The sequence below is a fragment of the Rhinolophus sinicus genome, linkage group LG02 (assembly GCF_036562045.2).
Source record: "Rhinolophus sinicus isolate RSC01 linkage group LG02, ASM3656204v1, whole genome shotgun sequence".
Classification (NCBI taxonomy): domain Eukaryota; kingdom Metazoa; phylum Chordata; class Mammalia; order Chiroptera; family Rhinolophidae; genus Rhinolophus; species Rhinolophus sinicus.
In genome coordinates this window covers 51978350-52004029 of record NC_133752.1, presented here as the reverse complement: position 1 = coordinate 52004029, position 25680 = coordinate 51978350, and the positions used below count along the sequence as shown (strand labels likewise).

Below are 25680 nucleotides of genomic sequence, written 5' to 3'. Positions count from 1 at the left end.
TGGGACAAGAAATAAAATGTGTTTTTTTTAATGTTTCAAAATGCTCCCTATTTTCACTCTACCATGCAGCCTCATAAGTAACAAAGAAGGGTGAAAATAATCTGAAGCCATTCGGCCCAAAAGCTAAAAATGGCAAAAAAATCTGTGTCCAACTGATATCCGTACATTTCAGTAAAACCAGCGCAGGAGAAAAGGAAACTTTACTGTTAGTCCAAACACATTAAAAATAACAGTCATGTGAATCCCATTCTTGCATTAAATAGTGCAAGAACACATTCATTTTTGAAATAGATGTATTCATATGCACCATATTTTATGAGAATTTGCAGATTTTAAAAGGCATAATATTGCCTGGTTGCCAGGAATTTTTCCACTTAGCATCCTTTAGCTCTGTATTGAAGATTCTGGAAAACATTTTCACCACTTTATGAACCATATGCAGAATTTGATTCTTCTCCAATTTTTTTTCATTTGTTATTATCATCATCAGGGAGGATTACATCTCATCTACTTAGCTGCTAGAATGAAGATTTCAGTTTGGAGGAGAGCCGACTTCTTCAGGGGAAAAAAAGTTAGCTGCTTCAGGCAACAGTCCCTTTGATCTGCTCATTAACACTTTTCAAATGTTCGAGTGATGTGGGCATTCTTTGCACTAGAAAATGTCAGCACTGGAGCCTGCAGCCAGCTTGATGTAATCATATGTTCTGATATTCAGAAAAGAGTGAAAAGAACTGTCAACAGTGAACTGCCTTGGATTAAAAATGTAAAAAAAAAACAAAAAACAGACACTGTACAACAACTGTAGATCAAGTAGTGTTTCGGAGCTCATTCTTACCAGTGACAAAAACAAATGCTCAATTTGTCAGCGATGTCATCTAAATGCCTAAGAGCCCACAGACAATAGAGAAGTCATTTGTAGTGGTTGCAAAAATTTGTTTAAAATATAGGCAGGTCTTCCTTTCATTCTCATTTCTTTTTTGATAAGATCAGAGAGCAAGTGTAGTTCCTTTCCTCTGAAATGCATAAACACAAATTCTCTTATATTGGTGTTTGGGAAGTCCTTTTGTGAATCTCACAAAATTTGATGCTTTCAAAATATGGTTTGGGTTACCTCATCCTCCCTTTCCTTTCCTATTTGGCAGAATCATCAATGTTCAAAGATTCTTACTTTGAACAAATAAATAACTGATGGGAAGTCTGGACAATAAATAGCATTTAAAATGCCATAAATGAGAACTGGAAAGAAGAGTGTGAGAATTTATTCTACCAGGAGTTAAGTAAAGGTGCTCCTGTCGAGCAAATAAACTAAGACCAGGAAGAGTGTGAAACCCTGTTTTGTAAATGATGCTCTGTTGGAAAACATCACCATGGAAGCAATAAGTACTAACATCACACTCTGTTTCAAGGAGGCAACCAAACATAAATCATTTTAATTAATGGTGCAAGGAAGGCATATTAAAATTTAAATTACTTCTGTTTTATTGTGCATTCCAAAAAAGAAAAAAAAATTGGGCTGCTCTCAAAGTAATTCAATAAAGGCACCAAGAGCCCTCCTTAACAATAGAAAACAAGTGAATATACAAGCATTATTACTATTTAGAAAAAACAGCACAGCTGTTGCTGGCTGAGAAAATGATTCTATAGATCTCCAGTCAGATATATCCTCATCATGAAAGCTCAACTTACTTATAAGCAAACTGGGCTTTAAAAAGATAACTTTTTAAATGGTTTTTAAATGAAGATTTATGAGATCTTTATGTGATGTCTTAAATGCACCAAGGAAAATGAGCTGCAGTATTCCCTGGAGGACAGAGAACTTTGACCAAGGACACTGGAGCAGAGTGAACATTTCTCATTTCCATCATATTCAGATATTTATTTGCAGCTGTAGAACATACTCTAATTGACCATACTCCAGAAAGCCTTTGTTTGCCACCTCATTAGCCTTACATCTGTAATTCTGTGGAGTGTCTGCTTATTCCAAATGATGCAACTATAGGACTGTCATTTCTGCCATCCTGATGCTAAAACAAATCTGCTATAAACTCAACATACCTTCTAAGCTACACAATGATGAAGACATCATTATCTTCTGCTATTTCACTCACGATTCAATACACGATATGTTTATTTTTAATCTTTCTGGTCCCATTTTTTAATTTAAGGAAAAAGGAAGGGTGCTGTGATGTCTTTGTTAGAGAAAAGCAGTTGTAAAAGATGGATGTTAGGATACTCAATAAACAGGATACAGACTCGTTAACAGATGGTGAGAAATAACTTCACACGAAAATGAGAACTTTTCCTCTTCCTCTTATGGGATAGTTTGCAGACTCAACACACTCCTCAATTCACTAATGGTAGTGCCTAAAAATTTCTGCTTTGCATGAGGGCTCTTTTGTTATGATTATTATTAGATAAAGTTCTCTAAATATCATTGGTTTAGATTTCTATCTGTCATGGAAAGCCCAGGCACAGAGAGGATACTATTCTGCAACATTTTACATGATACCATCTCTCTTCCATGCTTGAAAATGCTCATGAAAATGAACTGAAAGATTTAAAATTTTGAAATAGTCTCATATTACAAGCATCTTGGGTGTCCAGATATTCTACTGCAGGGGTTTTTTCCTTAACCATTTTTAATCTATGCCCATCTTTGGCAATCTGGTGAACCTATGGAACCCCTTCTCAGAATAATTAAGCTAAATTAAAATACACAGGACTTAAAGAAACCCAAATAGGTTGAAATATAATTATCAAATGTGTAAAAAAAAAAAATCTGTGATATAGAAATATGTGCTTCTTTATTAATTCATTAAATAATGAACTATAATAGTAGGCCTAGGAACTATCATAAGTTTGAAGTAGTGATACGCGTAAAAGATATTTCAAAAATATCTGAAAGATTATGAATGTGATGTAGGATATCTGTGGTTAATACTGGTGACAAAGTCTTTAGAACTGCTGATACTTCTGTGGACTGTGGCCGACATTCATAAATGATGGAAATGATAAATTTCAGTTAGAAGTAAATATAATTATATTTTTCCATCCAAGTTCATAATCCTCAGCTTCGAAATCCTTGTGGGGGTATGTTAGAAACAACTAGAAAAAAGTTAAATTGCTTCGACTTCAGAGTTTTTTATAGTTAAAATTTCATACCTAATTTTATCTTAGTTCCTATTATATAGAATTACAAAGGCCACATTTCCTATCCTGTATACATTAGAAGGGACACATTTTAAATAAAGTCAATGAAAATCATCCAAGGAACTTAGACTGTATGATGAATCGTCTCATGCACAATACTTCCCCATAGTTGACAGAATTTTGATTAAAACTGGCAACGGTTTACCCTATTTTAAAGTTGTCTTCCAGGTAAAGAGATATGAAGTGTCTCAATTTTAAGGATTGAGATAATTCAAGAAAACGAAGATAAGTGCTTGCTGTACAACATGCCTCGTTTACGATGATGAGTAAAACACACACTACTTGACTTCATGAAATTACCAGATTCTAAAGTGAGAAAAATGTTCAGCAAATACATAAATCATTTAATCATGATTTCATTTAAGTATCACCAAAAAAGTACCATTTTCTACCCTGGCAGAGTAACTTTTTAAGGGTTGTGGCTAAAATTTTAATATAAAATATTCTAGAGGAGATATTTGTAACTTTGATGTGTTTCTTGTTCCTGATACCAACTTGCTAAGGAGGTATATGTCATAGTTTCACAGAGCATTTAGTTAAATGTTCAAGTTCTTTCCTTGAACTAATAATAATTTCTACCTTTCAGGTGATTCAATAGTTCAGTGTCTAAATATTAATGGAATTATACTCATACTGACTTCTTTTGCAAATTACAAGGCCCCTGAGAAAGTTGTCCATGGACCCCTGTTGTCTATTAGTTCTAATAACATATATGCCTTGGATACTGCTGAAATTTAGAAACCTGTTTCTTCCAAAAATTCCTTGTCACTCTGAATCAGTAAGCAAATTCAACTTAGAATATAAATCATTATGCATATTTACTTTACCTAAAATAAAACATAATAGTAATTCTAATTTTAAAGAATACATATTTATTTTAATCACCTTAGAACCTTTTGAAGAATATTTCATTGTCTTCCATCTTACAACCTCTTGTACTCCATGAACAGTTTGTGTAATGAGTTTATCTGAAAACATATGAGTAAGAATTCCCCAAATCCATAACCCTAAGCAATGATTCCCAACCCTGAGGAATATAAAAATCATTGTGGGAATGTATTAGTTTCTTAAAGCTGCTATAACAAGTTACCACAGACTTAGTGGCTTCAAACAACAGAAATTAACTGTCCTATAGTTCTGGAGGCCAGAAGTCCGAACTGAATCTTTCAAGGCTAAAATCAAGTATTTGCAGAACCGGTTCCTTCTACTGGCTGCAGGGCTGTATCAGTTCCTTGATTCTTCCAGCATCTGGTAACCGCGAGTATTCCCTGGCTGGTAAGCTGCATCATCCAGTCTCTGCCTCCATGGTCACACTACTTTCCCCGCTTCTGTAGTCTAATCTCCCTCTGTCTCCCTCTTATAAGGACACTTGTAATTGCACTTATGGTAGAACCCACCTAGGTCATCCTGGCTAATCTCCCTACCTCAAGATCCTTAATTTAATCACATCTGCAAAGTCTCTTTTGCCATATAAGATAACATTCAGTTTCCAGGAATTAAGACCTAGATAACTTTAGGGATCATTATTCAGTCTACCACAAGGGTCTTTTCCAAACTGCCGCCATTGGAAATCTGACAGCCATTATTCTAAAAGCCTTTGGTAATGGGGGTGGGGGTGGGGGGAAGGACTGAGAATCACTGTCTAAGATATAAGTAACACTGTCATCTTTGAGTCATTATTAGATATCCATGAAATTTTAATCTCTGAACAATGAATGATTAAATCATTTCATAACCTATTTTCATAAAATATGAGATGATTGAATAAAGAATGTATGACAAATATTGAGGCCTCTGTTCATGGCTTTTTTTTTTTTTTCTAGGTTTTTTTCTATCTTGATAAGAGCTCCTGAGCATGTTACTCCCAAAGAGGTGGATCACAGATACAATCTAAATGAGCCTGAGAACTGACATTTCAGGCTGTTTAGTCATATCTCAGTTGAAAGACTCAATTTAAATCTTAGCCACTAGTACTTAAAGCACATTCAAACAAAAAGAAAGTTGCACAACATGAAGCTGAAATAAATGCATTTCTTTACCCATTAAAAAGTAACATTATTAGTAACACTAGATAGGCAAAGTCAAACTGATCCTTTGTAAGTCAATGCTGCTAAGAAATATTTAACTCCCACATTCTAATTCCAGCATTGCACATATGTAGTCTCTAAATGAAACAAAATAAAATCAATATCCTGCAATTGTACTACAACACCGTCTCTGATACACTCAATCTTCTTTTCACAAGGTTATAGTCTCCTTTGTCCCTCCGTTTCACTTCTCCTCCTCATTTTCTCTAGATCACTCAGCTCCCATGTTATACTCTCGACACTTTGTTGAGACACTTTGCAACAGTCACATAGAAGGTGCATCCCCTGTCACTGGCTTTCCATTTCAATTCTTGATGGAACTCAGTTGGATACAGATTTAATCTGCACTAGGACCTGACCGCAGAATCACTAACCAAGGAGAAAGCAAAGCTTGTTTCAGGGGATTACACTAATCAAATCTCTGGTGGGTGGCCTCTCATCATCCCTGGGGTGAGTTCAAACTTCCTAAAAGACATAGGTGTCCCTCCCTAATCGGGTTCATGCCTAAATTCCAAGCCATCTTTCACCACTCCCTCTCACTGGCACCCTAGGCCTCCCCAAAGCAGGCCAGAATGACTAGTAGTTCTGCATACATTTCACCTGAAATGTCCCTTGTCAACTGTCAATAATTTATTTATTATTCAAAACTCAGTTTGAAGTCAGCAGCAACTCAGTAAGGTTTCTCTGAAATAGTCCCTTAACTCTGGAAAATGCCTTTTCCTTTGTGTTCTTACTCTACATGGGTTGCTACTGGAGTACTCATGACCCTCTAGTTACACTTTGCCCAAAGTTCTGTGTTTCTGTATTAAAATGTTGAGTTTCCATATCATATTATAACCATTTTCGTACCCGCACCCAGTTCCTAGCACAGTACGGACACATATTATTGGATTGCCAAGGGCTGAACACAGAATGTTGCCTCTACCCTCGCCTGCTTTTAAACCTACTATAGGAATCATTTGCTATGATTTGTTTATCCCTAGATTAAAATATAAGCTCATACTCAGGGCTAGCTGCTCTTTAATCTATATTTCTAAATGTAATATAAAGGTCGTTCTCTCTATTATATAATTCCAGAAATTAGCAAGCATTCATGATGTTTCTGAGGATGGGAAGCCCTCTTGACTTCCTGAAAACACACCTTAAAGGAGTCCCTCGATGCCTGGCATAAAGAAATATACTCCGCAATTTGCAGTCTGCAGAGTCCCAGGGTCAGAACGAATCTGTTCTCATAAACTGATGATTGAATCCTCCCTATAGCACCCAAAATGATGGTAGAGGCTTTATTTGAACACAGCCAGCAACCTCCCAAAGAAGCTCATTTCAGGTTTTGCAAGTATCTTTTTAAAAAAACATACATGTTGGCATTTTTGAGCCCTCTGGTCCATAATAAGTGAAATTGCAAAGTAATGAAGGAAGGATATCCACCACTGCAAAGTTTAAATTTAAAAAAACAAGGAGCACAAATCACCTCAGGGAGCCTTTTTTGCTTTTTAGTTTGCTACTCAAGAATGCTAGCCACCCTAAGATAGTCGTATCTATGATAACCAAGGTTATAGCAGGAAACTGCTTGTGCATACATGGCTATGGCAGGAAACTGATTAGTTCGGCAAAGAGACAGGATGCTTCTCGTCTCTCCTGTTGTTTAACTTAATGCTGTGCCTCCTCCTCAATGCTGTGCTGGGCCAACTGCTCTGAGACAAAAGACTGTAAAGTTGCCTCATGAAAGCAGACTGAAGAACAATTAATAACAAATGCAGGGATAATACAAAGCACTTCCTGATGTTGCAAGGACGCTGAAATCAGTCAGCAACAGTGGTGGGGGGTGTGGGGGAAGCAGTCTAGTAATATTATGTAAGACACTACTGTGTTTTACAGAATACAAGGTTCTATATAATGTGCTGATAAAAGGAATACTATCAAAATAAACAGTAAGTACCCTTTGAAAAAGTGCTTCTTCAGGATAATCTTTTCTATGAAGCTTGAAGAATCCAAATTGGATTGGTTGAAATCTATTGATATTTATTACTCAACATTCCACCCTGTGGTTGGCAGAATTATGGCCCCACAAAGATGTCTACACCCTAATTTCCTGGAACTGTGATAAATTGCCTTACAGAGCAAAAGGTACTTTGCAGATGTGATTATGGTTAAAGACCTTGAGATAGGAGATTATCTTGGATTATTCAAGTGTCTAACCTAATCACATTGTTCCTTAGCACGGGAGGTCCTGTCCCAGAGTCAGAGGGAGAATGGTCAAAGACCCAACACGTTGCTGACTTTGAAGATGGAGGAAGGGCCCAGGAGGCAAAGAGTGTGGGTGGCCTGGAAGCTGGAAAAGGCAAGGGAACAGATAGATTCTCCTCTAGAGCATTGAGAGGAATGTATCCCTGCTGCTACTTTTTAGCCCAGTTTCGCCTCGTGAGAGCCATGCTGGATCTGGGATTACATCATGGTTAGATAATAAATTTGCATTGCTTTATGCCACCAAATGTGTAGCACTTTATTACAAAAGCGATAGAAAATTAATATGTACCCATATTCTTTCAGAGGTTTTACTCAAACACAAAAAGTTACATACTAAAACCAACTGTCCTAATTTCAAAAGTGACCATTTAACAGATACCCTAACATTTGCACATGACTTATTTCTAAAATGTCTTTCTGAGAGGCAAACCAAGAAGATCCTGAAATAGCAGATTTTTCAAAGAGGTAATGAAAAATTCAATGAGCACTGGAAAAAGAGCTTGACAGGTTATCAGCTTCTCCCAATGAATCCAGTAGAAAATGTCATTCAATTTCCTTGAAATTCTTTTGAGTGGAAAACGTTTTATCCCTGTGACTCTCTTACCATCCTCTCCCCTTCTTCCTCCAAACCTGATTTTGAAGTATATTTTTATATTAAGTTTCATAATAAACATTTACTGGCATGCATGTTTTCTAGAATTGATTACAGTGATAAAAACTTAAAATTCAATTTCCTAATTGAAACTTTGTTGTTGTAGAGCAATGTAGCATTGATTAATATTTCAGGCCTTACTCACGTATCACTGGTTTAAAAAAAAAAAAGTAGGGTTTTAAGTCCTTCTTACTCACCACTTTGCAGCAAAGCGGCCAAAACCACCACATCAAACCGATGCCCAAGAGTAGCAGTAACACCAAAATAGCAATGATGGCTGCAATCCCATTAGACTAGAGTAGGAAGAAAACAAAAACGAGGCAGTTAGCAAAGCTTAGGGTCAAATCCCAATACACATTTTTTGTAAGGAAACACCAGAAAATAATAAAGGAAGATGTTATATACCTTTAAATTCTTTAAATTGTGTAAATTCCTTTATACTCTATTTCATAATGTTATTATAAGACAGGTAATAATAAATATAAAATATTCCAAAGTGCTAGAGACTGTTTTAAATCATCTTAAAACAATGTAGGAAAAAAATCACTACTTGGGGTATAGGAATGGTCCCTATGGTCCCTCTATCTTTTGTCTCTGGGAAAGGGTTAGTTTGGTTACAAGCATGGTTAACTAAAGGCAGAATTTAGGCAGAATTTTTCCAGCCTTGTGGGTGAGGGAACACTATGTACTTTATATATTTAATGATAGGGCAGATGAATATCAAAAATCACCAAGCAGGTGACAAACAACAGTGGTTCTTGTCCGCCAATAGTATATACACACACGGATACATGGATGCAATCTCATTCATTCGTGTATCAGAAGACCTGTCATGGCAGCTCAAGCACTAACCCCACAAGAACCACGCTGGTGTCCTTTCACTTCAGAATGAGGAATTCCTCAAATCCTAAGGTCCTGCTCTGGGCTCTTAGTCCAACTCCCTTCATCTAGCAACCATTTACTCATCCTACAAATCTTAGCTGAGGTCACTGCCCCAGGAAGCCTTCCCTGCACTCTTTGACTAGAAGTGCCCCTCGTTACTAAACAATGTATAGTTCTCTGTAGTCTAATCTTTAACACTTATCACAATTTGTACGTTTGTTCGTTTATGGTGAACTGTAATTATTTATTTCATTTTTTTTTTTCTGCCACTATTCACTGTGAGCTCTCAGAAGACAGGGGCCAAATCCAACCCACTTCCCAATGTATCCTGCATGCCTGGCTATTTGTTAAGAGAATCAACTCCAAAGAGATAAAACTGCAAAAAGCCACCAACACAAAGAAAAGTATTCACTGAATTTTCAGTGTAAAGTTTCCCAGGGAACAAGATATCTCTTCCTAACCCATTCTGTGGGATCCACATTAATAATGTTTTGTTTGTCTTAAGGGAAAGAATTCAGGAAAGAAAAATAATAAATCAATATAATGTGTGGGTGAAAATATGGGACTTTATAAGGCAGCTTTTCAGAGCCATTTCCTGTCATTCAAAACAAATAGGAAGTATTAACTCAGGAGTCAGGGCTAGAGCCACATTATTCCCAAGACCTCACAGAGAGAGGTGGTGGTGGAGGGGTGGGGGGGAGCAGAGAACTCACCAGTATCCACCTTGAACGTCATTGTATTAAAAGTATGAAAAAATGGAGACCCTGAGAAACTAAACAACTTGCTTAAAATTAGACCTCTAGACTAACCCACAAAATAAGAAAGACAGTTGTTCCCAAAGCATGAAACTGTGGAAAAGCCATGACTATTTTATCTCTCTTAGAAAACCACTTTGCACATTAACATTGATAAAGCTCTGAATGTTTCTGGAGTAAAGAAGTACAACTCATAGCATCACAGAAACATTGTTTTCTGTTTTTTGTTTTCTCGTAACATTTTCAATATCCTGCAGAACTAGGATTCCCTGGAATCCACTTTGGAAAACATTAGGACTGATCAAAGCTAAGAGACTTTCCCATGTTTAAGCTGCAATGGAAGTAGCATTTAATTAGAACATTTTATAATGAAATTTGAAATCTAATACAAAATAATCTCTATACAAAAGAGATAATAATCTTTATGTAGACAGCTATTTGTAAATAACTGAAAAGAGAAGAGAGGTAGTTTTCAAAAGTATTAGCAAGGAAGTATTAGCAACATACACTTGGTTTAGCTAATTAGAAAAATCTTGTATCATCTGTTAGTATAATATCACAATGAAAAACAAAGAAAAAGACTACCAGATAGTGGCTTGGAAACTGTACCAAAAAAAATCAATTTTCAAAGATATTCATTATTAGCAGACTTTCAGGTTTAATAAATCCATTACAAAATAACTTCTAAAATAATTTTCAGAGCAGCATAGACCATAAAATGTTGTAATTTCAGAAATTTTCAGGAAAAGATTAAGAATCAAATATACATGAACAATTAAAGCTATCCTTTCATTTCCAATTTTGTATCTGGATGGAAGAGGAAATAACCATATTGGCTATTAATGTAGCTGATAGTAGGTTGCAAATTAACCAAAACAGACACCACCAAAGTATCACTTAGAATCCTTGAGCATTTGACTTAATCTATCTTTCAGAAGACAACAAAACTTACTATAAAAACACACATACACATACCCTATCTTCACAGAATGCTACCATTTACTATTAAGCCATTCTTTTTTTTTTCTTTTTAACAGTTTTTAATGAAAGCTGTATATAAGATTACTTTATTCCTGCATCTTCTCAATTGTTTCTTCCTTATATTAGCCCTTTTCCTTTCCTACTTGGCGAGACTTGGCTTTCCGTTGAAGAATCTTTCTGTGGTCTTTGTCCAGCTTTAGTCTAGTGATAACCACCTTGCTGGGGTGAATGCCCACATGAACTGTTGTGCCATTCGCCTTTTCCCGCTGCACTCGTTCAATGTAGATGACATATTTCTTCCTGTAAACCTGGACTACTTTGCCAATTTGCTGCCCTTTGTAATGTCCTCGGACAACCTGAACTTCATCATCCTTTCGGATGGGCATGGATCGAACATTGTACTTCTGTCTCAGCTCTTTGGAAAGAGAAGACATAATCTTCCTGCGAATGTGGGAAGGTGCATTGAAATGTCTTTTACGGTTCTTGCTCCGGTCAGAAGTCACAAAGGGGTTGAACTTCATTTTGGCCGCTGGCGCTTCAGCGATGGCCGCAAAAGGGAAGCTAAACCATTCTTAAAGACTTCAAAGATAGTATATGCTATTTACCATAAAGAACTACTTTGAAATATAAGAAGTAAAATAGACATGTACTTATCTAGCAATTGCTTGATGTAGAGTATTGTAGAATAAAAATATAAGCTCTACATTTGCTTATTGATGTACCTAAACATCTAAAGGGGAGAGAGAGAGAGAGAGAGAGAGAGAGAGAGAGAGAGAGAGAGAGAGAACACTGGGGAAGGGAAGGGAGGGGAGGGGAAGAGGAGAGGGGGAGAGGGGAGGGAGGGGAGGGAGAGGAGGGTGGGGGGGAGGAGAGGAGAGGAGAGACGGATACTTCATAGAAATTTTCTAGGCAAATATCTAAGTTCTCTGAAAACCAAAGGAAACAATTCAAAGCATGTATCAGGCTATTTAGGAAAGTACTCAAAGTATATCTTTCTACAAAGAATTCTAAACATTCATGAAAAAATCATGCAACTCTCCACAGGTTTGATTAAGCTCAGCTCTAAAATCTAGGCAAACAGGACTATAACAGGAAAAGAATGTCAAAGAAATACATAGAAAACTTCAGTATTCTATGGCAGAAATGTCAAATGTATAAAATAATGATCTCCTTCAAATATAAGGTCTTATACAAGATGCCCCCAACCCAAATTGTGACTATTCATGTATGGAATGAATACGATATTCCCCACCAGACCTCTCCTCCATGAGGATCTAGCCATAGATAGCACTTAGGGAAATCACTCACTATTTGGCTGTGCTGTATAACTTTCAAAAACATTCTATGTTCTTTAGATTTCACATATAAGTAAGATCATATGTTATTTATCGTTCTCCATCTGACTTATTTCACTTAGCATAATATCCTCTAGGTCCATCCAATGTCGTTGCAAATGGTAAGATTTCATTCTTCTTTAGAATAAACAAGAAAACTAAACAGAAATAGACTCAGAGATATAGAGAAAAAACTTATGGTTGCTAGATGGGATGGGGGTAGGGATTGGGGAGAAGGTAAAGGGATTAAAAGTACAAATTAGTAGTCCTAATATTGCCACAGGGATATGAAAGACAGTTTGGGGAATGTAATCAATAATGTTGTAAAGATTTGTAGGGTCTCAAATGGACACTTGTCTTATTAGGGATACCACTTCATGGACTGTGTAGATGCCTGACCACTGCAGTGTACACCTGAAACTGAAGCTGAATAATATTGAATGTCATATATATTTTTTTTTCTAATTTATTTTTCTACGGATATGGAGTACAGCATAGGAAATAGAGTCAATGGAATTGTAACAGCTATATACGATGTCAGAGGGGTAGTAGCTTGGGGGAGGGGTTATCACTGTGTGAGGGGTATAAATGTCTAACTGTTACATTGTTTTGTATGTACATCTAAAACAAACAAAAAAAAAGGTTCTATGAGCCTTTGATTTCCTTTATAGAATCAAACCCTGTGTTCAGAAATAAAGACATGCAACTAGGGGGTGTGAATCTGATAAAACTTTAGTGGTTAGTTTCTTCTTTCTAGGAAGGTGTCATGAGCAGGAAATTCGGAAAATCATACAGACCATAAAGTAGATGGGCTGTCCATGACAGGCAGTTAAAACTCTTGATTTTCCCTGAAAGACTGTCCCTAGTAGGAGCATTGACAAAACACTGTGCATGTCCAGCTGCAAACATGCATTTAGTATGACAATATTATCATCTCTTCCTATTGCAAAGATTTCTCTATAATAAAATTAAAACAAAAATATATACTTTCTAAAGACCCACAGACCTAATCTTTATCATATTTAAGCTAAACATGATGGAAAACAGGTCAGAGGAAGCAAATGTTTAATGCAACCTGACCTTGCTGTAAACGTATGAGAGACCAAGCTCTGGAAGCCTGGTCCCAGACATCGGCTCAGTTAACTGGATACAAATTCAGACTTTCCCAGTTCCTTTGTTTGGATTTGCCAGAGCCATTATCAGAGCATGAAAGACCTCAGGCATGAAAGGGAAATAATTTCATTGTTCACATAACTTTATAAACAAATTAAGGAAAGGTCAAACACATAGACTTCAGTAGTCCTATGAGCAGATACCATGCTGCAAACTAGATTTAAGAGTGAGATGAAACTGGGTATGATGACACAGAGAACACATCATAGGCAGGAACTAAATGCCTCTCCCTTCAGTTTAGGCACGCCTCTCTTTACGTGCTAGAGAGTTATATATATAGGTACCAGAGTGATAATGTTGAACAAGTCTGCAGGAAGCCCTGAACAAATAACTATAAATGTGAGGAGTATGGAAGGAAACTACAAGAGAAACATGTCCAAGTGGGAACTAACCTGGTCTAGGGTTCTAAGAGGCCTCCTTGAGGAAGTATAAGAAAGCCTGAGGGAAGGTGTGGAGCAGAATTGGTGGCTTTTGGCAAGAAAAAGACAAATATGGCTGGAACATAGAGTTTGAGGGGACTTGGTAGCACCTGAAGAAGCTAAAGAAAAGACAGGAAACACAAATTTCTGCAAAGTGGTAATTCTCTTTATTACAAAACGTTTGGTCATTTGTTGGATTACTGTCCATTTGTTGAATGACTTTTCAATTGGCCATTTGTTGGATTAATTCTTTCTAACTGTAGTTTTGAACAAGGTCCATTTTCAGATGTCTAAGACAACTGAGGAGTCTTTTGTGAAAGTTAGCTGAGGAGTCCAATCAGAGACTTACCGGTAGTACCCAGATGTTGGTCAAGGCATGAAGCCAAAACTCTTATAAGGGTTAACTGGGGACATACCAAAACCTTGATCTTGATGTTAGAGTAGAAGAAACACATTTTCTAGTCATCCCAGACACATTAAGTTTTTAAACTTCATCTGCATCTAATTTTCTTTCCTTTTCTTTCTTAAGCAAGTTATAAAGTACAATCAAAAACTTGACTCTGTCAAATATAACTGAAGTCTAGTTAAGAGAACCACAGAAGTATAAAAACAAACCAGAGTCACTCCTGTACTTGCAAAATAATTATGGGAAGGAAGGAATCACTCAAAAATTTCAAAATTGCTTGATTACCATGGAATTATCTAGAAAACAATCACAGCAACCACATTCACACAAAACAGACCCAGAAAAGGGGAACTAGGTCCCCACAATTTTATTTCCATGAATTTAGAGTTAGGAAAAGAAAAAAATACTCATGAAATAGGTGACATTTTATTTACTGGATTCTTTTGGAATATTCCATATCAGGAATTAGCACACTATGGCCCAAAGGCCAAATCAACTCATCTATTTCACAAAGACACCCCCCTCCACACACATACACAAGCTAAGAAATGTTTTTTACATTGTTGCATAGCTGAACAAATCAAAAGAAGAATATGTTACATGAAATTCAAATTGCAGTGTTCACAGTTGTGTTGAACCCAGCCACGCCCACTTGTGCACAGAATGTCTATGGCTGCTCCGGCACTACTTGGCAGAGTTGAGTAGCTGTGACAAACACCATACAGCCTCCAAAGCCTGAAATGTTTACTATCTGACCTTTTACAACACCTGTTTTATAAAAATCAGTTTAGGACCTGGTTATAAATGGCAGATTGTGCAAGTGTTTACGCTGGAGGGGGAGGCAGACTTGGGTTCAATTCTCAATTCTAGAATTTACTCAACTGTTTACTTGCTCAGTATGCAAGTAACTTGACCTCCAGAAACTCCAGGTTCTGAGTCCTCCACTCTCTCCGTGACAGTGTGGGCTTTAATCTGCCCACGTTCTGCTCACTGAGTCCCGCACCCCTGCTGAGGGCTGGGTCCACCTAACAGAAGAAGCACCTTCTAACATGTTTGCATACATGTGCACTAACCATATAGGTGGCTCTCAGTTCTTCAGTTTTTTCATCTGTAAAATTAAAGTGAAGCAAGAGCCTACTCTTGAGTTTTGAGTATGACATAAAGTCATAAAGTGCTTAGCCCAGTTCTTTGCACTTAAGACATGTTCGAAAAACATGATCTTGGTATTATTATTCCAAATGAGTCAGAAGAAGAGCAGTGGTTGGGGGCAGGGGGAGACATCTTTAACTGTGTTTTTTAAAGCAGAGACACATTTAGGAGATCTTCTGCAATAGATGAAGAGAAATGACTACCTTAGTACAAACCCTCCTCAGGCTCTAATTTGAGATCTCTTAAATTTAAACTTTAGTTTCCCCCACTTTTAAACTAGATTTTTAGCTACTTTCATTCATTCATTGAACAAATAATTTGGGCACACAAGCCCTGTGTAAGGACCAGACACTGGGAGTGGGACAACAGGCAAGACAGAAGCCCCACCATTACTGACTCAAGACTGCTGAGAAAGGCCCAGAAGTAAACAGGAAGTGACAACTCAGTGACATAAGTGCCTTAACAGGACTGAGCTCAGATGCTCTCGGAGAACACAGAAGGGCTTCCTTATCTGTGGAATTTCCACAAGGATTAATCAATTGCTAAAATAATGGTGTTTTATCTTGTTTGGCTTCCAAATGCCTGTGAAAACCCAAAGCATCATTTCACTAATCATATCTGACTATGCCTGAAAGACTGGCTATCACTTAAATACAATGCCTGGGTATTTTTCATATTACCCACTGTCCTTAACATCTTTCTCTCACATCCACATCTAATCTGTCTAAACATCCCATGAGCTCCATCTTTAAAATAGATTTGAATCCAACGGCTTCTCACCATCTCTATTGCCATCTCCCTGGTGGAGCCACCCTCCCTCTCCTAGATTACTGAAATAGCCACAGAATTGATATCTGTGTTTCCACTTTGGACCCTACCAACAAAGTCTGTTTTTACACAAAAGCCAGAATGATCCTTTTAAAAACATTAAGTCATACCATATCACCTGCCAATGGCTCTCTGTTTCACTCAGAAGAAAAACTCAAGTCCCTACAATGACTTAGAAAATGCTACATGACTGGTCCCCCGCCCTCCACTCTCTCCTACTCATCTCTAGACTCCTGCTCCCCTCAGCTACCTCCACCCTTTGCTCTTTAAACTTGTCAGACACAGTCCCAACTTAGAGCTTTGCTTTAGCTGCTCCCTCTGTATGAAACACTATTTCCTTGGGGGTCATAAGGGCTCAGTCCCTCACCTTCCTTAAGTCTTTGCTTAAATCTCTTTTCAATGAAAATTATTTTAATCCCTTAATACTATAACTTGCCCCTTCACTCTCTCTCCATCTCTAGCACAACCGATGTCCCTTTTTCTGAAATCACCTTACTCTTAAATCAACTCAAGTCATATTACGCTTTCCTGAGAACAAGGAAGACTTCCTTAAAGCACACAACTTGTAAATTCCAGACGAGGCATTTAATCTTAGCATCCCTGCACACTGCAATCATGTGTCGTTATAAGATACAGATAAGCTTTATTTCCCTTCTTGCACGGAAGAGAGGTAAAAAAAGACAGTCAGTTGGAGGTGCAGAACAGGAAGAAGGATGGAGAAAGGATGCCATTTCAGTAAGCTAAACACTGACAAACTATATACCACAAATGTTTGTAATATCAACCACATCCTGAGAGACCAGAAAACCTGAAAATTGCAACATCCACAAAACCTACAAAAGGCAGCATGAGTTCCAGATGATGGGGGAGGGGAGCTAACTAGCCATTTTCAAAATAGAAACAGGTGTTGATAAAGAGCTATCAAGGGGATTCCACAGTGACCCCAGGGTTCATATGGATGTTGTTTTCCTCGCAATGCTTTCTTACAATGAGAAACACAACTATCTCTTTACAGATAATACTGAGTTATTTTGTTTCCTGGAAGAAGGATAGCTCTTAAATTAAAGGATCAAAATATAAAATTATGAAACCATGAGATGTGAGCAAGTGTTTAGGTTTGGGATTTTGGTCTTTTAAAGGCAAGGTTTTTGTTTTGGTTTGATTTGGTTTTTTGCTTTGATTTATATATATATATATATACATATATATACACACACATATATATGAGTGTATTTTTTTCTTTTTACAAAGAAAATTTACTCATAAATATAATAGCCATTGATCGATCCCTTTTAGTACTTTCTTTTTTCATGTTCAACAATCTAATGTAAAAATTTTCCATAAACCCAAAAACTAATCTACAAGGAAAAACAGTATCTTATCAATGGAGTTTACATTTCAAAATATTGTATCTTGGGCAATGTAAATCATTCATCTCAACTAAAATATAGTTTCAGTGTAGTTTCAAACTAAGATATTATCAAGCTATCAAAATCAAATTCCTTACTCATATGAGAAAGCACCCACATTAAAATGTTCAAAACAATAAACTCAATCATTAGGATGCACTAATAATTTCAAAAACAGGATAAATGTCTTAGATACTATAATGCAACCTTCATAACACAAAAACATTATTCCATTTATAGGTTTAATGTTTTTTAAAAAATGCTTCATTTGGAAATCATTCTCCTACCTTATGTCAATTTTAAATATGACTTTTGAATTTTTTAAATATCGAAATAGAATGTATACTATCTTAAAATCCCTTATAAAGAACTACAGGAAAAAAAAAAACCTAAAATAAATTCTACACAAACTTTTCCTTATAATGGTCGACAGTGTTTTTGTTTGTACCCTCTTCGTATGCAACAACACTGTGAGAATCCATAAATCATTTCTGGATATAATTACTTTTAACAAGTAACTTTATGCAAACTTTTTACTTACACATTCCGTGGCTGTAACTATTAATGAGCTCGAGATGACAGATTTTCCTCCATTAAAGCTCACTGAAACATCAAGAGTTCTGAAAGAAAATGAAGAAACAATTAAAAATAAATTAAAAATTAGAGTATAGTGGATAATTCAAAATCAGCCAGAAAGGCTACTTAAAAAGTCAAAGGTATTGATCAGTTATCCCAGCTTTTTTTCTTTCTTAGTTCCAGTCCTTACTGGAATAGCCAGAACCCAATTCCTTAAGTGATCCTATTGTTCCTAAAAGAAGCATTAACATTAAGAGATTCCTGTTGTTTTTTTGTAGTAGTCCCCCCTTATCTGTAGTTTCCCTTATCATAGTTTTTGTTACCAGTGGTCAACCATGGTCCAAAAACATTAAATGGAAAATTCCAGAAATAAAAAAATTCATAAATTTTAAATTGCATGCTCTTTTGAGTAGTATAATAAATCTTTCACCATCCTGTTCTATCCTGCCCCAGACTTGAATCAGTCCTTTGTCCAGTTTATCCATGAGGTATATGCTCCTCACCCATTAGTCACTTAGCAGCCCTCTCAGTTATCATATTGACTGTCAAGGTATCTCAGCGACTGTGTTCAAGTACCCTTTAGTTTACTTAAGAATGGCCCAAAGTGCAGAAGCAGTGAGGCTGGCAGTTCAGATATGCTAAAGAGAAGCCGTTAAATACTCCAATATATATACAGAGGGTGCCAAAATAATGTATATACATTTTAAGAAAGGAAAAAACTGTATTAAAATTGTAATACTCAGTATACACTGATAACAAAAGATGAATACAAGTCACATTTGACTTCTGCAATTACAAGAGGTGCTCAAAGTGGTTACCATCAGTGTAATTTTAATACACTATTTTTCTTTCTTAAAATGTGTGTACATTTTTTGGCACTGTGTGTGTGTGTGTGTGTGTGTGTGTGTGTGTGTAGACATAATATAAATAGAGTTTGGTATTATCCGCGGTTTCAGGCATTAATCTGGCGTCTTGGAACACATCACCCATGGATAACGGGGGACTTCTATAGTTTAAATAAATTAGAAAAAAAGAAACTCCTTAATCCAGAGAAATGCGGAGATTATTTCTGATTCACAAAAACCTAAACAAGAAAAAAAAGTCCTCAATTCCTATTTAGCTTATTTTCCCTATCTCTAGAAATTACTATCATCACAAGATCATTGTTTAAGAATATGAAACTGGAAATAATAAACCAGTTGTTGTAGATGGTCCCAGAATATTAAAATATCTTGACAAAGGTAGAAAAAAGAAGGATAATTTTTTCCACGGCTAAGAAATATTGTAGTTAAAATACAGCTCGCATTTTGAAAATATGATTTCAAATTATAAAACAATTCATAGTAATTAAAATTTCACTAATTCAGAGTCTAGTAATTAATCATTTGGGGTCAGTCAGCCAGAAATTAGCAATTTTTAAAAAAAATATCAAAGGAAAAAATCACAAGGAGATTGTAAAATATTAAGGAAACAGCTCTTTTCAAAAAGAATTAACAAAGAATATTATCATATAATAATTGGTTTGTCAACAAATCCAAGCTATCCATTCATTAAAGCAAAAGTAGTAGGGAACATTTTGTTAAGCTGGCTTCTATACGATGCTATGTTCCAATTTTCATAATATATTCTAAATTCTAAAAGTTAACAGCCAGAAACTTTGCCCTTATTACTCTGAATTAGTAGAATTTTGTTATATTAAGATTTCTTCTCCATGCCTTGAATCGAGTACCAAATACTATTAGTTACAGAGAGTTAGGATCAAACAGAAACAATCTCAAGCCACTGGTAAAATTTTCAATGATGACGCCAAAGAGGGGAGATGAGAAATATTATTTAGTCCCTGCTATGTGCCAGATGCTATCCTAGGCATTTTATGGACATTGCCTCATTTAATCCTTACAATACCTCTTAAAGTAAGTAGCAGTTTCACAGCTTTACAGATGGGGTACATAAGGCCCAGAAATGTTAATTACCTTGCCCAAAGTCGTAAAACTAGGGTTTTAATAGATTTTGAACTCTATTCATCATACTACAGACACATAATGAAATGTAAGTCCTTAATGTGTTTCTTTTCTCAATGTGGTATTTACTTTGGATTCATATAGGAAAAAAGAGGCAACAGGAAAGATACTACTAGTAAAGTTCTAGCTAAACTCCTCTTCAAAATTCAAGAATTCTGAGACTATTTCTTGTAAAATATTCCCTTCAAAAGCCCTTATTTAAAATAAACAAACAAATAAATAAATAAATAAAAAGCTTAGCTAAATCCAGAACAGAATGAGAACTTGGGGTGTTTATATCAACTTAACTGAACTTCTGAACTATTCCAACACAGAATGCCAAGTGGCTTACTTAAAAAAGAAAACTTAAACCTAACTGCTTATTCTGCAGAAATGAGTGCCTTGTTTTGTTTTGTTGAAGACTAAGCATAGTTGAATCCAAAAATAATCTTTCCTAGTTCCTAATTCCCCTCTTTTAAAGCATGTACCAGAAAGCATATTGACATGGTAGGCATGGTTTCAGTTTGGGGGAAGATTATTTGATTTGTATTAATGTATAATCATTGCAGATAATCGTATTGATTGAACTTTCAAGGGATCAACAGCACAAAGTATTAATTTCGTAACAAAGTTCATTCTTTTCCTAAAGCAGAAACGCATGCTGATGCATGAGATCTTATAGGCAACCAAATAACTGCACATTATCCCCCAAATCTCAGTCTAGTATAATGCAGCTGGTGTCAAATACACCTCAGTTAAGTCTCCACAGACCTGGAAAGCCACCTGATGATTCTTTTGACATGTGGACTCAACTGAAACAATATAATCGTCACCTTCCTGAGAGTAGTAGTAGCATGATCAAAACACTGCCATCAACCACAATGATAATGACGGCATTTATCGAGTCCGTACTATACACCAGGCACATTACACTCCTCTTCTCATTTAGCTCTCACAACAACCCACTGAGGTAGGCAGCCGCAGATCTCTATTTTCCAGATAAGAAACCTGACGCTTGAAAAGGTAACCTGCCCAAATATTGGACTTCTCTGACTCTGTGGTCAAAGTGCTTTCCCTTCTACCATATACTGCCTTAATCCTCAATAAACATTTCAAAGTCTTATATTTAAATTCCTCTCACTGGCAAGGGCTTAGTATCACTCCTCCAGTTTTTCACTATATTCACATATTTCTCATGCTTAATTATAATGACATTTACTAAAGGCTAAGATATTTATTTGTGAATTTATATATTTGCTGGGGAAAATTTTCGGAAGATTGCAAACATTAAAAACACTCTAAAAGTTATTTCTGGTTTTAAATTCTGTTCTTTAGAAAAACATTTGTTAACAGATTGGTGCGATATTGGCACTCTTATGAGCTGATACCTTTGTCCAAAACTATGCTACTTCCTTGTTGGCACAAAGATTCATAAAGCTATCTCACCCTCTGACCCAAACTCAATACCTTGATCTTTCTTTGCCCCAAGATTGATATATGTATTTAATGTTTCTGTCATATTTTATGTCACTTCTGTTAATATCTATGGATTTCTCATTCCTATTGCTATATAACTTCTGCTTCTACATAATTATGACAGTAGAACCATACTCTGTTATACTTTATTATGGACAAAAATGTTTTAAAGCCATGTTATTTTTACTTAATTCATATGTAAATATGTAAGTGAAAGTGAGGGGGAGATTTCATCTTTAATTGTCCCAAGAATCAAATAAAATTGAAAAAGGGGATAAATTTAGCCCACATGTTGGGGAATAAGGAATTCTGGGTTTGAACCCTAGTCACTACACTCTCAATCTTGCATTCCTCAATCTGTAAAATGGGGATGATTGTACCTATTTAAGAGTTATTTGGGGGAGGAAAGCTTGATAAAATAATATACATAAAATGTCCAACACAGTACCTAGAACACAGCAGTTACTCTGTACATTGTAACACCTATTTGTCTAACAGAGTATTCAGAATATCAAGGCACTTTTATATAAAGCTTTTCGATTCAAGTTAAAAAAAAACAACAACACACAAATAATACAGAAGAATGTATAGCAGCAATAAAAGTTACCTAATACTTTGTTAAACCTAAAAACTTTTATTCTACTTACTGCCACATAAAAATATAGAGACCTAAACTGTTCAAAAAATGCCTAGTATATAATATCATGCAGATCCGTGTAAAGAAATGTTTCAATGTTATTTCCTTCCTGTTACAAAACATTATCTTGATTAAACCCAACATTACAGCTGTGTTGAGCTGTGTGCTTAAACCTAAAACTGCACTCCAAATTGGTTTATGAATGTTTGCCAATAAGTTCATTTAATCACTCAATCATTCTATTACTAGTTAATTAAACAAATATTTATAAATTGCCTTCAGTAGGCAAAGCTAGGCTGTGCTTGATGATAGGGCTGCAGTAACAAATAAAACACAGCTTTACAAGGTAGTTGAAAGGCAGCCACATAAACAAACAATTACAACAGTGTGTGATATTAATAAAATGGGTATATGCACAGGGGTACTAGAGGACCATGTGGGAGACACAACTAACTCAGCCTTACCAAGAGAACAGTAACAAAGATTTCCTGCAGGAAGTCACCTCTAAGATGAATCCTAAAGAATTATCTAAATTTAGTTAGGAAAAGAGATTAGAAAGGGATCCAAGAAGAGAACACACCACTTGACAGGCTGGAAGGCAAGAAAGGCACAGAACAGTCAAGGAACCAAAACCCTTCAATATGGCAGCAACACAGAGTGTGAGAGTGAGAATATATGAGTTCAGGCTGAAAAGGGGCATTTGACAAAGATCATGAAGAACCCAGGATGCCATCTTTAGAAATTTGGAATTAGTCTTAAGAGTTTTTCAGATAGAAATAGAGTCAGAATTGTGTTTTACAAATATCACTCTTGTTGCCATGTAGAGCATGGGTTGGAAGACTAAATTTCTACACTAGAAAAACCAATTAAGAATGTCTTAGTATATTTCAAATAAGAACCAAAGTACAATTGGTGGCAATTCTAAAATGGTGGCAATAAGGGTAGTGTGAAAAGGAAAACTGAGAGATATTATGGAGTAAGACTATAAAGGGCTTGGACATTTATTGGATATAGAAGGTGAGGAAGAAGGAATAGTTAAAGATGACTTCAAAGGTTCTGTCTTGCACAGGTGGGTGGGTAATCTCACATAGGGAACACAGGAAAAGGAGCAGGTTTGAACAGAAATACATGAGTTTAATTTGAGAACTTCAAGATTAAAGTGTCCTTGGGAAATCCAAGTGAATTAGTAGACATTTGGATAGTGGGGATAGTGGACATTTGAATAGTGGATGTAGAGCTTAGGAAAAGATCTTTTCTAGAGATTTGGAGCTCATCAGCAAGGAAAGGAAGTCTTAGAGAAGATGACTTTATGGGTCAGGAATCCAACAATGGTGAAAGTCAAGAGTTACGGGACTGTAAGAATAAGAGCCTGAGGTGACATCTGAGAAGAAACAGCCAGAGAGGTGAGGATATGAAGTCATGAACACAAGGAAGGACCTCCTGAGACAGGACTGGCCCACGGTGGAGATAATGCAGGGCGGCCAGGGAAGATATGGCTAAGAACCGACAACTCAAATTCCTTTTCCAAAAATTGGTTCTACATTGCGTAGAATTGCTTACAAATATCTTAATCCACTCTTTATTCCATCCTATGAATATGTTTTACAAAGCAGATAGAACTAAACAACTTATGTAACAAAAAGATTGAAGTGCATTTTAATATTAATTGGTACTCAATTAGTGACAAAACTAACTTCATTCCACATGAGAAATCATTAAATTGTATTGTGATATATAATTAAGTAAATAAAATTCAGTAAGTCCTAATGCTCACAGTGCTGTTATTTAATGTTTAAAGACATACGACAATTCCAAAACAGGAGAATAGCTCACTGCCATATGTCAGAGCTACTCTGATCTGAGAAATTTCATACTCCATGAAATATGATTGACATTTCAATCCACAGTAACCTATGTGCAAAGTATTCACTTGCTACTAACTTTTATGTATATCCATTAAAAGACTGTCATTTTATGATCCATTAAAAAAGTTGAAAAAATTAAATAAAATTGTGAAAGAACATTTGCTGGAAACATTAAATAATTTACTTCCAATGTGCACATACTGAAAATTAAACTGGCAACTACTCAAAAAGTTATTAAAATTACGGTGACTTAAGGTATTTTGAAATCAAGTGCTACTATTTAATACTCTGCAGAGGTTTTTAAAAGTTAGTTCTATGCATAATAAAGATTACGAGTTAAAAAATGAGGTTTCATTTTTGTGAATAGTTTAAAGATTCCACTTCTATTTATGAGTATATATATAAATTAATGTTTTGTCTAAGGATATTTTCTTCAAAGTGGTTATAAAAATCCTTGAATAAAATAATTTATTTTTGAGGTATCTCAATATATGTGTATAATTAAAACAAACATTGCAATCAGGAAGATTGCTATATTTCAGAAGGAATAAAAACTATCTTCAGAGATGTACTGGACATCACACCTAAAGTTGTATTGTTAATGTGTTCAGTATTACACTGAAAATAACTTATTCTTAATTGATTTGTGATTTTAATAAAAAGACATGGAAATAATCACTCAATTTTTAGTGCTTTTCATCCAAAAATGTAAAATGTGTTAGTAACAGTAAAAACTTTGATAATATAAAATTTAGAAGCAGATACATAAGAGATTTTAAATATACATTTAAGGCTATCCTCTACCTCATGTAGCTATGCCTCTTTCAACACTTTTAGTTACCAAAACACTCTCTAAGTAATTCTAATTGTTAGAAAGATCTTCCTAATATTGAGCTGAAAGGTGCCTCCCGTTGACTTCCACTCTTTCTTTCTTTTTTCCTTGAAGCAGTAAAGAAGAATAAGTCAAATCTGTCCTTCACATGACAGACCCGATGTTTGAAGAGAGCTGATGTGTCACACCTGAATTATATCTTATTTAGAATTTTAAATTGCATCCTATTTAGCATTTCCATACTTGGCAACATCTTGTAGGCCATCACTAGATGTGCTTGAATTAACTGTTGTTCCTCTTAAAACACAATTTTCAAAACTGAATATAATATTTAGAATGGAAATACAATGCAAATTAGGTGAATTTATCACATTTGTAGGTATAATCAGAAAGCAATACACCATGTAAAAGTAAAGATAAATGTTCCACCGTCAGGGGCCAGATCGAGAAGTAGAGGAACAGAGAGGTCTCTCAGACTTAACCCATCTCAACAAGATTCTCATGTTTATATTCAAAATAATGATATAACTAGTATCCATGATAAAAATAAATAAATAGATTCTCATTCCTCATAGGAAACGGAAGAAAGAATAAAATTGTGGTTATCACCTGCTACTATGATAATGGAATTAGGGACTTTATAGACATATATACACATATGTGCATAGGTATACTGAAAAGAAGTGTTCATGTGAGAAGCTGGGCTAAAGGCAGAATTTGTCCAGTCAAGAAAGAAATTAACCAATTTTATTCCAGGAAAAT

At 35.7% G+C, this 25680-nt stretch overlaps 2 protein-coding genes across 2 annotated transcripts in view; both read right to left on the bottom strand.

Moving 5' to 3' along the window:
• Positions 1 to 25680, bottom strand: part of ANTXR2 (ANTXR cell adhesion molecule 2) — a 141511-nt gene that overhangs the window by 66957 nt on the left and 48874 nt on the right. The window contains exons 11-12 of the mRNA XM_019720146.2: positions 18074 to 18152; positions 8394 to 8489 (exon numbers count right to left, since the gene is read on the bottom strand). Of these exons, the coding sequence (XP_019575705.1) occupies positions 8394 to 8489; positions 18074 to 18152 (175 nt within the window). The remainder of the gene's footprint in view (positions 1 to 8393; positions 8490 to 18073; positions 18153 to 25680) is intronic.
• On the bottom strand, positions 10857 to 11373 carry LOC109439975 (large ribosomal subunit protein uL24). Its single transcript, XM_019720155.2, has one exon. The coding sequence runs from the start codon at positions 11333 to 11335 to the stop codon at positions 10937 to 10939; it is 399 nt and encodes a 132-aa protein (XP_019575714.2). The 5' UTR covers positions 11336 to 11373; the 3' UTR covers positions 10857 to 10936.